Source organism: Saimiri boliviensis, chromosome 9 (genome assembly GCF_048565385.1).
Source record: "Saimiri boliviensis isolate mSaiBol1 chromosome 9, mSaiBol1.pri, whole genome shotgun sequence".
Lineage (NCBI taxonomy): Eukaryota > Metazoa > Chordata > Mammalia > Primates > Cebidae > Saimiri > Saimiri boliviensis.
Genome location: NC_133457.1, coordinates 7,199,079 through 7,212,603, shown reverse-complemented (window position 1 = coordinate 7,212,603; position 13,525 = coordinate 7,199,079). Strand labels below are relative to the sequence as shown.

General features: G+C 39.1%; 1 protein-coding gene across 5 annotated transcripts in view; it reads right to left on the bottom strand.

Annotated features, from left to right (window-relative positions):
• The window catches only part of TNIK (TRAF2 and NCK interacting kinase), a 410,093-nt gene that overhangs the window by 149,178 nt on the left and 247,390 nt on the right, over positions 1 to 13,525 (bottom strand). For all 5 annotated transcript variants that reach the window (XM_003925097.4, XM_003925098.4, XM_003925096.4 and 2 more), the window contains one exon: positions 1,292 to 1,417. In XM_003925097.4, coding sequence (XP_003925146.1) covers positions 1,292 to 1,417 — 126 coding nt within the window. The remainder of the gene's footprint in view (positions 1 to 1,291; positions 1,418 to 13,525) is intronic.

Sequence of the window (13,525 nt, the reverse complement as noted above, 5' to 3'; positions counted from 1 at the left end):
GGAGTCTATATTCTGTCTTCTCCACTGGACTGGAAATGTCTGACACATTAAAAGAGTTACTTTTACCCAACACTGAGTACTTTGGGAATTCTCCATGGAATAGCTATTACTAGATCTACACAGTTCAGCACAGTACTTGGCCTATAGTAGGCTCTTGCTAATGCGGTAAAATTTTTTTTGTTAGGCACATACAAAACCTCTGGAAAATGAGCAAGACAGTAAGTGGTTAAAAAGGTATTTTTATAAGCATTGATATAACAACAACAGGTGGGATAAACAGAAACAAAGAGAGAAAGAGGGGAAGGAGGGACAGAAGGAGGGAGGGAGAAAGCTTGAAAGAGAAGTGGATCAACAAGTAAGAGTCCATTGTAAAGTCCAGGCTTCCTCTGAATGGGCCTGTACTAGGGAAGTGATTATAACATTGGCAAGGGAAGGCCAAACCAACAGAGCATTATAATCTTGCTGAAGGACTAAGTGAATAAAAGTTCCAACGACAGAAACCAGCAAGGTGAGAAAAAGGCAATCTGGACTAGGCAGAGCAGCGACAGGGTTTGGTATCAAACACAGTAAACTTATTGGTGGGGCAGCCAATGCGAGCTGCCTCTTCGACTGTCGAAGATAAAGGACTGGGCATATATCTAAGTGGACTGGGGAAGCATGAAACGGGAACAGCCTTTGCAGAGTCCCTGCTTGGGACCAGACACTGTATTAGAGATTCTACATACAGAGTTCAAGTTTATGTTTCAGAGTCTCCCACACGTTAGTGATAGACGAGGAATCTCACAGAGCTTGGTTAGATCCCAGCTCCATCACCGATAGCGATGTTGACGTTGAAACAGTTTACTCATTTTTCTCTGAACCTTAGTTTCATCCTTCAAGAAATTAGAAAAATAATAATACCTAACTCAAAGAAGCAAAATAAATGATACGGTTCATAAAATGTACATAGCATGTTGCCTAAAATAAAAACACAATTAAATTATGTTTATTTTACAATTTTATTGTGTTTTTATTTTTGTCAATTAGTAGGAAAAAGAAAACAAAACAGAGAACTTAAGAATTGGCTTTGGGGATGATCCAGATTAAGGACAGAAGGAATATTTAGAGATACTGAAAAGACAGGTATTTAAGGAAATGGGAGAAAACCCTGAAAACACTGTGTTACGGACATTATGGTGGCTAAGGGTTCAAGAAGGAGTTAATCAAATTTAGTCCTGAGGATAGAAAAATGCATCATTTGACCCTGTTTGTTCTTCACGTTATCAATGCCAGCGTGGACAGCAGTACATACCCAAAGTTGGTCATCCATGCCTGGTGGGTTCTTTTTGATAAAAGCACCATAGTATGTCGCAATATTCCGGTGGTGAGAATATTTCTTCAACATGTTAATTTCTTGTTTGATTTCTTCCTCTTCATCCTGTATGAGAACAATATAAACATTCTGTCATGAAAATCCATTGTTGTTTGTAAGATTTGGTTTTTCAACACCATCTGAATTCTTTCCTTTAAGTTTTTTCTTCTTTGGTAAACAAATGAGCATAATTATTACATATGAATGCAAAAAACAATTCTGAAAGATAACATATTGACAGCCCAAGAGAGTCTTCTGTTTGCACAACAAAGAGACATAGCACAATCTGTTGGAAAACAAAACAAAAACGCCCCAAACAACCCCTCATCTCTTCGCCTAGAAGAGATCACTGTAGAAAGACTACTGAGATAAAATTCACTGTAGGCCTCTGGGAACTACATTCATCAGGTGTGTATTACTGATTCTATCTGGTATAAGAAAGATTGAGGAAAGTGAAAAATATTAAAACCACGGGCTCTCAGAATTCAATTTTGTTAGGTTCATTTTCTTTGAAGCCTCCTTTCATTGAAGTACCTGACTGAAGACGATGAAAGTCAGATGGGAAAGGGGCAAAGGTAAGTTCTCTAGATCTAAGGAAGTTCACAAAGCAGGAGTACCCACCTCACCTTCAGGAAACTCAGTGTAGAAAGAAAGGGGGCAACATGGTGGTGCTGAGGATGTAAAAAGAGACAACTCTCTTACAGAGTTAGTTTCTTAATATTCAGGTTTCATTCATTGTGAATTTTGACTTGGCGTCCACCAACCCGGACCCTTTTAGGAGCTCCTTGCAGTGCTGGTGGAGGTGGTGTGACCTCCCATCACTTCGTTTTCTTGATGCGTACATATTGGTTGGACTGCAGAACACTGCTTTATTGTTGAGGTTGGGCGAAGAAGTTTCTACCCCAGGATAACTTTTTAGATGCAGCCGTAAGCTGTGACTATCCCCAAGTGTAAGATGTGACATTACTATGACCTGAAATACCACCCACGGTGTCCCGTGTGCCTACTCCCCTCCAGCTGCACTGCCTCCTTCCAGTGTTACTGGGACTTCATGCAGTCTCTTGCATGCTGTCTTCTTTCCCCGCCTCTTCTACACATAGTTTCTACTCACCATTTCTAATTGAGTTTAATCGACATTCACCAGGGATCTCTTCCTTAATTATCTCAGGCAATGTCAAGTCCCTCCACTGCATCTGGTCATAGCCCCCCTACACTCCTTCACATACCTGCTGTATTTGTTGACGTCGGTATGGAGGTATGTCCCATGATTACCCCATTATTTGACTCTCTTCTCCATATATTGTAAGCTCTCCTCTTCAGATCTTCAGATCTCAGTTCTATAGTTCCTTCCCCAGCAAAGCTCCCTGATCTGCCCAGTTTGGTTCTAGCCCCGTGAATCATCATGTATCTTTTCCTTCGTAGCACCTATCATAACTGCCACCCACATTTATCATTTGATTAAGGTATCTTCTCCTTACCAGTCCGTAAGAACTGTGAACTCAGGAATCCTGCCTGCTTTGTTCTCTGTAACATGCTTAGCACCAAGCCAAGTGTCTGTGAATAAATGCAACTAAAAGAATGAATACCTGCAAAGACCCCAATGCCTAGAGCAGCATTAGTGATGTCAGATGTTAGAAGGAACAGGTAAGAATAGGGTGAGGAGAAGAGCGAAGTGCTGACATTTGCTGACCATGTTTACTTACTAAAAGAGGCGCTAGGAAAAACAAAGGGGATTTGCAAACCTCAGAAAGTAAAGCACGTTACGTACCACACGGCTTAACTAAGCTGAAGACTAGGTAATCTCGAAATAGAAACTATGCTTGGGATGCTGAGCTAAGGAGAAGCACGTGGCCGGAACAGCAGGGAAGGGAGTCAAGGAGTGAGATGGGGAAGGCACGCTGCTGACCTATTCTTCCCCGCAGCCATCAGAAACTCCCCACGCCTTCACTGCAGGTCATGGAGCAAATGACCTTCACGGGCCTTCAGCTTGTTGAAGGGTCCCTACAGCGCACCTCCAATGACTTACTAGGTGCATATTAGCTATTTAAACTTGCTGTGTGGGACCAAATAATTGCGGATGAATGTAGGATGTGAGCAGATATACTTTGGGGAAGCCTCAATAGAAAGGGAGAAAACCGACCTGAGGGTTTCTGTGGCCAGCACAGCATCCACAGCTGCTTCCACTAAAAATGCAACTACGTGAGGTAATAAAAGACACGGATCACTTTCCAACCACAACCTGTCAGTCTTAGTGTCAGTCACTCTTAGTGAGAAATCAGGCTGCTTCTCCAAGTATTTACCGCTGGCCTTCTGGGTTCTTAGCAGCATAGTGTGTGATGTGGGAAAGACAGGGGAGGGAGCCACTGCCTATAAAAAGCTCACCATGTCATTAAGAAAATAAGAACTCATAAAACAGGTTAGATAAAAGCAGAAGCCACTATGTAATTAAATCCAAAATAAACAGTACTGAAGGTCAGAATAAAGTCAGTACCTTCTCCATCATTTTGCAAAGGTAAACTGAGGCAACATGACTGTAAGGAAAGCATATGCATTGAGCATGGGATTAGAAAGATGAGGGTGGGCTGATGGGGTACAGGCTGAGTTTGGGCACCCTTTTTTTCTGGCTGCAGGATCTCAAGAAAGTCACCTATCTTTGGTGAGCAAGTTTTCTCATTTATAATGAGATAAAGATATTATAAATCCCAGCATTTTGTGGTAATTAAAGCAGGTGAGTTAGAAAGTGTACTACAAAGTAAATGTTATTACTAATCTAAGGAAGCAAAAAATAAATGAATAAATGGGTAGAGGGCAAAAATGTAAGTCACTTGAGTTTTAGGTTTACATTGCACTGTTTCCAAACACCATTATGGAACCACTGTGGGTCATGGTTAGGTAGTTCTGAAATATAAATCCTTGATCTTGATCTTATGCAACCTTTTAAGTGAGCATACAATTTAGCAGGCCTTCAGGGCTACTGTTTATCCAGATTTTTACTCTAGGGCACAGATGGCAGTAAGTTATTCAGTGAAATAGAAAAGAAGGCTCTTACTAGTGAGAAGAACTCATTTAACCATGCCATAAACAGTTCAGCCTCTCACAATATGGCCCATCAAGAGAGACGAGTTACAATGCTTTCCAAAGAGACAAAGAGAGCAATGCAGGCTAGAATTAAACTAAAAAGTTATAAGGGAGGAATATTCTCTATTTTGTAAATGTACTATTTCTAAATCTTAAATATTAAGCAGAAGGATCAAGCTCTCTGATAAACTGGGAAATAATGAAAAATAAAGTCATGGTACCAAACTGTCACACATTTAAAGAGTAACTTCAATAAGCCAAGTCTGGTGCTCTAGGAATAAGCATTACTTAAATCAGAAGACTTCAAAATTCAGCCATATTCCTTGTGTTAACCTCAGCCATAGCATTTAAACTCTCCAAATGTCAGTCATTTTTAGCTATAAATAGGAATAAAAATACCTATGTAAGCCACTTCTCAGGGCTTAGAAATTGATTAAATGCTTATCTAAATGTAGCTTTAGTTTTAACATAAAGAAGATTTTTTTTTTCAAGATCACAGGATCTACTTGTTGCTTAGTATTTGTGGTAGAATGAAAAAGAAAATGGCCATGATATGTGGCCTACCTGCCTCTCGAGGTAGAGTCTGTTTCTCTTCTCCTTGAACCTGGGCTTGGCCACATGACTTGCTTTGGCCAAGGGGACATTAGGAAATGTGATGGAGCAGAGGCCTGAAAAGCAGCTGTGCTTTGAGATTGGCCCTCTCCTACTGCTTGTCAGAGAGCCCTTTGGCCCCCACGTGAGAAACCAGGATTGGCCTTCCAGAAGATGAGAAACCATGGGAAGATAGGCAGTTTTCAAACACAAATAATTCCAGTGGGAATTATCTATTTCCTTGCATTTGAAACCACTTTTAAGCCACTGACCACCTCTGATTGCAACACGATTTGTCACCATGTGGTCATACAATTTTACACAGTTGGTGGGAGTGTAAATTAGTTCAACCATTGTGGAAGACAGTGTGGTGATTCCTCAAGGACCTAGAAATAGAAATTTCATTTGATCCAGCAATCCTATTACTGGGTATATATCCAAAGGATTATAAATCATTCTATTATAAAGACATATGCACAAGTATATTCATTGCAGCACTGTTTACCACAGCAAAGACCTGGAATCAACCCAAATGCCCATCAATGATAGCGTGGACAAGGAAAATGTGGCACCTATACCCCATGGAATACTATGCAGCCATAAAACATGATGAGTTTGTGTCTTTTGTAGGGACATGGATGAATCTGGAAATCATCATTCTCAGCAAACTGACACAAGAACAGAAAATCAAACACCACATGTTCTCACTCATAGGTGGTTGTTGAACAATGAGAACACATGGGGAGCATCACACACTGGGGTCTGTTGCGGGGAACCAGGGGAGGGACAGCAGGGGGATGGGGAGGTGGGGAGGGATAACATGGGGAGAAATGCCAGATATAGGTGACGGGAGGATGGAGGCAGCAAACCGCATTGCCATGTATGTACCTATGCAGCAATCCTGCATGATCTGCACATGTACCCCCGAACCTAAAGTACAATTAAAAAAACCCATATAAATAGCCAAAGCCAAAACCTCATGTAATGTTTACTGTGTACCAGGGGCTATGTATCAACTATCTTACTGAGCACTCAAAACAGCTCTATGAAGCTGAATCCTATTTTACAAACGAGTAAAATGAGTCTCAGAGAAGTAACTTTCCCAAGTTCACTCATATTTTAAACATTAAAGCTCAGATTCCTTCCCAGATTTGTCTGACTCCAAAGCCAGTATTCTTAATTCTATAGAGAAAACTACTAGTCAGATGATGGGCAATTATCCATGGTGACCAAAACCAAAGTTGTTAATCGGAAGAATTTAAGAGCATCAGAAGCCAGGGCGGAAGAGAACCCTGACTTTAGTCTTCCAATTAAAGGAGTTTGTTAGTGTACAATAATATTTGCTTAGGATTGATTTCAAGAAATAAAGAAGGGATTTTAAGTTGCATATTTATTACACAGGGGAACACACTTTAAGTACCCATGATACGCTAGGATATAAAAATGGAATAAAACATTTGATATAGTTAATATGCTCTGAAATAAAGTCTGCCCAACATTTAACTCTCAATCCATGGTGCAGGAATAAAACCACATAATTCCTACAGCAAGTCCAAGGGACTGGTCAGGATGAAGTCTAGAGAGAAGCATACGGTGTACAGAGTCATAAATACCACTACTCCATAGATGTGTGGACACTGGCTAGAACCATCTCTGCTCCCGCTCACCTGCTCTGCTTTCACAGCAGCTGTTGCCATGAAGCAGGTGTTTGTGTTATCTATCATTCTCACCCTCAGCACTGACTGAATGTGGCAAAAGTAAGAGACAAGTTATTATTAAAGAATCACAGCCTATGAGAATTTGAAGGGATCATCAACTATGATCTAGAATGTAGTTTTTAAAAAGTTTCTAAAATAATTTGTAATAGTGAAATCCCTCCCTGCAATAGAATTTTTTCTTTCAGGATGCTAATGTATAGCTGACAAAAACTAACTTTTTTGAATCAGTAAACATTTATTTGTTTAACTATGCAACATCTACTTAAACAATTAGTCAATGACAACAAAGAAGTTGTTCTAGTGAATACAAAATTAGAAATTTAAAGTTACACATCAGCTCCAATATCTTATTAATTTTCTTTTTTTTCCAGTTCTATAGGAGGGAGAAAAATCTGCATTTCCTAAGATAAATAGTGGAAATAGTTAAGAGCATGTCATGAAATTTTAGCAGGATCTTCACAATCAATGATATTCTGCACATGAATAGGGTAACCTAGCAGCCTAGATTAAGAGGCAGGCATTTTCCAGTGTGTTCTAAGTTGGTTTATAACATACAGTTTGAGGTCTGCTTTTTAAATTCGTTTATTAAAGGTCAAAATATATTTAAAATTAAATGAGAATTAAGCATGTAAATCACCTAAAATTATCTCAGGGTCAAGTTATACACCTTTGGGTCTGTTTCCTTAAATCTATTATATCTAATAGATTGTAATAAATAATTACAATAGACTACTAAATAATTAGATGTAATAAACCTATTACATCTAACAGATTTAAACAAACAGACTCAGAGTGGTCCAATGAGTTGTCTAAGTCTCTGTCTCTTTATTGTAGCATTGATAGGACTTTGTTAGGACATTCTGCAGGCAGCACTTGGATTTGCCATATATTTTAATTCTAAGTTAAATCAATTCATTCAAGAATGATTTACTCAATCCAGCAATTCTATTACTATGTATATATCTAAGAGAAAACAAATCATTCTGCCCCCAAAAATACATGCACTCTCATGTTCACTGCAGCACTATTCACAATAGCAAAGACATGGAATCAACCGTGGTACCTATCAATGGTGGAATGGATAAAGAAAATGTGGTATGCATACACCATGCAATACTATGCAGCCATAAAAAGAAATGGAAGCATGTCCTTTGCAGCAACATGGTTGAGCTGGAGGCTATTATCCTAAGCAAATTAATGCAAAAACAGAAAACCAAATCCTGTACTTCTCACTTGCGAATAGGAGCTAAGCATTGGGTACAGATGAACGTGAAGATGAATTACTACATGGGGAGGGAGGTGGACAAGAGCTGAAAACTGACTGTTGGGTACTATGGTCAGTACCTGGGTGACAGAATCATTTGCCACAAATCTCAACATCACACAACATACTGAAGTATCAAACCTGCATAGGTACCCCCCAATCTAAAACAACAGTTGAAAAAAAAAAGTAAAGAAGAAAGAAGAATTATTTACTAAGTGCCTTCCATATCCTAATCATAAGGCTAAATGCCAATAATATAATCATACTACAATAGGCGTAACAGATTCAAATTCTGCCACAATGAAGCTTACTACAGTTTAGTGGAAGCCACAGATATGAATCAAAGAATCACAGATAAATGCAAAATTACTACCATAAGAGTTATGTGGTAGCTGATCTAATTAACTTCAAGAAACTCAAGTTTGAGCTGAGTTCTTAAGGCAGGGTGAAAGTTACCCAGCTGGGAAGGAAAAAAGAGCATGTCTGGGAGGAAAACATTTTCCTGGCAGAAAAAGTGTTTGCCAAGGCCATGTAGCATGTTGTCTACTTTGGAGGCTTTTGGTGTCAAAGAGAAAAATAAAAATTGTCTGCAAAATACCTGGTAATAATAACAAACAATATGAACTGAATACTATGTTTGACATGTTGTTTTGAAACGCTTTATAAATAACTACTAACACAGTTACTAACTTTGTGAGAGAGGTGGCATTATCCACATTTATGGATGTAGAATAGAGAAGGTTAAGCAATATGTCCAGGGTCAGAGGGCCAGGAAGTGTCCTTTGTAGGAACATGGATGAACCTGGAAACCATCATTATCAGCAAACTGACACAAGAACAGAAAATCAAACACTGCGTGTTCTCACTCACCGGTGGGTGTTGAACAATGAGAACACATAGATACAGGGAGGGGAGCACTACACACTGGGATCTGTTAGGGGGACTAAGGAAGGGACAGCAGGGGGTAGGGAGTTGGGGAGGGACAACATGGGGAGAAATGTCAGATATAGGTGATGGGGATGGAGGCAGCAAACCACATTGCCATGTATGTGCCTATGCAACAATCCTGCATGTTCTTCACATGTACCCCACAACCTAAAGTGCAATAAAAAATATTAAATATATATATAATACATATATATTATATGTATATAATATATAATATATAATTATATATAATATATATTTTTATTTTATATCATTTTATTATATACATTATATATAATACATATATATTTTATTATATATATTATATATCTTACATATATTTTTTTTCTTACTGATCCAAAATGTCACCAACAAAGGTGACATTTTGGATCAGTAGGAAAAAATATATATAATATTTATATATTTATCCACATTTTGGATCAGTAGGAAAAAAAAAAGAAAAAGAAAAAGAAAAGCTGAACTTCCCAAGTCATTAAATAGAAATCCAAAATATTGATGAAGTCAAGTCACAGAAGAGCAACAGAGCTAACCAAGAGAGGACCTAGTAAAGTCCAAAGAGGGGAATAAACGTGAGGTGGGAAATGCTGGCAGCATAAAGGAAGGGATGGACCTGCAAAAGGAGACCCTGTGTTCCACCGCTGAGGAGCTTGGTTGGAATTCAGGATCTGAACAGTCCAGTCCGTGATTCCAAACGCCCCAATTTCTGTGTGCCAATTTTCTCATCTATAGGCATCTCCACCCCACTAGAGGGCTAAGGGAATTAATTATATTTTTGATCAAGTGCTTTGAGGTACACAAAAAAACGTCACCAGTGAATACAAGCTATTATGATATAAAAATATTTTTAACAACTACTTCTCACCTTTATTAGTTTCGAAGTATAGACAGTAGACCCCAGGCCTATTTTTCACTCTCAAGCAACGTCTCTAACATGTGAGAATACATATGTGACAAGCCCAACATCCAGGACCTACACCCAGTATGCATGAATATGTGCAGAGACCCAGACATATAAGCCACTAAAAGGGGTCTAATCTGTATGCAAGATGAGGACAGATGCTAAAATGTGCATTGAGTGGGCAGCTCAGTTTTCATTTTTAGAACCCTAGAAGCTTTCCAAGTTCTACATGCCGTAGAGCATACAGAATTGAAGCGCTGAAAATAGTCCCAAAGGTGGAGGGTATCATGAAGACAAAAAAGCCATTTGTTTATCTTTTCTCTATTGAAAGTTTTGACCATGTGCTTGATCAGACTGTTCTGTCTGCTAAAGACATCTATGTAAACAGCCCCAAAGTAAAAGTCCCAAAGAGCTGTCCAGAGGGCCTCTGTGGCAGAGGAGCCTCAGATGGGAATCCCCAAGCTTTGAGGACCCTACCTGAAGGTAAAGCTCCCAAATCTGGAAGTGTACCTCTTCTACACCTTCACCTGGCTAACCATGGTCTTCTCATCCTGTAGATCTCACACAGCTGTCACTTTCTCAGAAATCATTTATTGGCCACCCAGCTAGGTCAGTTTCTTCTTAGATTCTCTCTTCATACTCTGTACACTCCTTCGAAGCTAATCAGAATTGTGACTGTGATTGTTTAACTGATAAATGTCTTGCACTGAAATATAAGATTCCAAAAAATAGTGTCCATGTCTGTCTTGTTTGCTGGATGACTCCGTAGCACAGTGCATTCATTCATTCTTAAGTGAATAAATGAATAAAATCTTGTGACTTCAGCCTTCAGCTTCTAGAATCTAGCTTTACTTTCTTTCCTGGATCCTGCACTAGTAAGCCATTTTTATAGCCACATACTATTCAGGGTAAGGCTAACAACTCCATAACTGAGGTGGTAAAGGCAGGACGCGTGCAAACTATTTACCCGTATCAGCAATTAACTAACAGAGGTATGGCGTGTAGTTTACAGATCAGGGTGTCATCAAAATCTACAACTATAGGATTTTAATGCACACTCTAAAATCTTCTTTTCATTCCTACTGCCTATCTTATTTAGTCATTCAATGTATCTTACTGGCACTAACCATTAAAATCATGTATTGAGGACCTATTATGTGTCAGGTACAAGATATACCTCCCATTTAAGCCTCAAAACAATTTTGCAATATTAACTAATAAGAAAACCGTGGCTCAGAAAAGTAAGGATTTGCCCAAGGTCAAAATCAGTAAGGAGACGGTGGAATGTAAGCCCAGCTCTCTGAATCTGAAGGCCATGCTCTCGCAATACTCTCCCATTTCTCATCCAATAATCAGATGTCTGTGAAGAGTGTGGGTATGCCCTGACCGGCTGGATTTGAATTCCGACCCTGCCATTTATTATTGGTGAGGCATGGGTAACTTTCTTGGGTTCTCTGTGCTGTCAATTCCTTTGTAAAACAGATGTAACAGGAGTATTCTCCTAACAAACATTGTTTTAAGGATTAAACTAGTACATTTTACGTACTAAGAACAACACTTGTCACATAATAAATAATCAGTATTAGCCCCTTTTTTGGCTGTGGCTATATTCATTATTATTAACATTCTTAGTATGTGTATACTATTAATTATGCCACTGAACTGCCTCCCTTTGGGATGAAAGAATCAGATATACTTGGAACAATGTGTCCCCCTCTTCCAAACAACCCAAGATGAAAAGATTTTTCTTTTCTTTTTGTCCAATTTCAGCAAACATTCACTGAGCCCTTTAATGATGGGCAAAACAGTCTACTAGTGGGAGAAGACCACTTGCTTAATCTTCAGAAAGAGATGGAGGCTGGTCATAAGCTTCACCTCCAGGAATTCAGTAAGACAGAAATAGGAATTCAGTGAAGCGGGGCTTAGCATGAATCCTCCTAGTAGGCAATCAATCCACCATGCTACTCTCCTGTTCAGCTTCTGGCTCTTGAATTAGCTCTAGTAGTAGTTTGAGAAAAGGAGCCAAGACTTAACAGTCTCCTACCCTTGGTTAAAAAAAAAAAAGGAAGAAAAAGAAAAAAGCAAACCTCCTTACATCTCTTTTACATATTGGGTTTTTCCCTAAGACTATTTGATCAAAGTGTTCTACTGAGAAAATTAAAAACTAAAAACCTTGTAAACTCCTGTCACAGTACTCAATTTCTTTATGACCTGGCCTCCTCTAATGTGTCTAGATTTATCTTGTATCAATCCCTTCTTGGCACTTTTAACCTCGAAACCAAGCCATGTGCAGCTTCCAGAACATGCCCTCTCAGCCTCATGCCTTGGCACTGGCTTATTCCTGGCTGGGAATGTCCTCACCTCAGTGCCCTCCTGGGCTTCCTCAGTGAGGACTGTCTCCCCACAGTTCCACCAAACTTCCCAAGTAACGTTATTTATACATTCATAGCCTTATCATGTGCACACGCTTTATTTATAAATATCTAGGGCAAGGTTGTGTTGCTGTGAGCAGGCAAAAGACCATTTTCTTCATCTTTAAATTTCCAGTGCCTGCCATAAAGTAGATGTTTAGTAAATGTTTGTTGAATAAAATCAGTGAAAAAAGAATCACATGAAATTAAACACTACATTAATTGAAGACTGATAACAATGTGGTTAAGAGGATAGAATTAAAGGATGGAGTTACATTGCTCAGGGTGAAATATTCACACCTTCCTTTAACAGCCATGTTATATTGAGCGAGATACTTAGAATGCCTGGGTTTCACATCTCTAAAATGGGGCTAATCATGGAACCTGCTTGGTTAGCTGCTGAGAGAATCAAATGAATTAATATATAGAAAGTATTTTAAAGAGTTCTGGCACACAGTAATCACGAATTCAGTGTTAGCTACCATCATTATTCTTTTTGATGGGAATATTAAAAAATGTAACTAGAGAAACCCATTACTGAAGGGCCAAATCAGTTTTGAACACACTCACTATAATATATGATTTTATTGTCATAGAATTCTCCTGGTTTTGCCCACTCAGCATCTTTCCCACCCTTTTCTACAATAGCTCTCAGGTTTTCCTTTGACAAATCAACTCTCTGTCCCTGTGGTAGGTTCCAGAGCCAGGCATCCAGGCCAGACATGAACTGGAGAGTCAGAAATTGGCTCAGGGATGGGGACATAGCCCAAACTGGACCACTGACATTTAGACTGGCACCTTTGCTGGGACCAATGGCAATGAGGTAATGAAAACATGAGCCTGCAGCTGCTGCTGAGAGGAAAGCAGAGCCCACAGACGGAGACAGACAAAATCCTGATCATGTTAGGTGATGCTCTGCCTCCTGCTGAGGCTGTGCCGTTTTTTTTTTGTTTGTTTTTTGTTTTGTTTTTGATTGTTTTAATTCATACAAGCTAGTAAATTCCCTTTCCACCTTCATTCAGGAGGTTTGTTACTACAACCCCAAACGTCCTGAGTAGTGTAATCACAACCAGTCATTGTAAAAGGAAAAGCTTACAACATTAGTATTTCATTAAGTCCTATATGCACGTCAGGGCGTCATTGTAAAGGGCCTACTTTACACTAGAAATTTGTATCCAAATGAAAATGGGGATTATTTAAAGGGTTTCCAAAGGAAAACAAAAACCCCCAAAAAACAAACAAACAAAAAAACAAACAAAACCATAG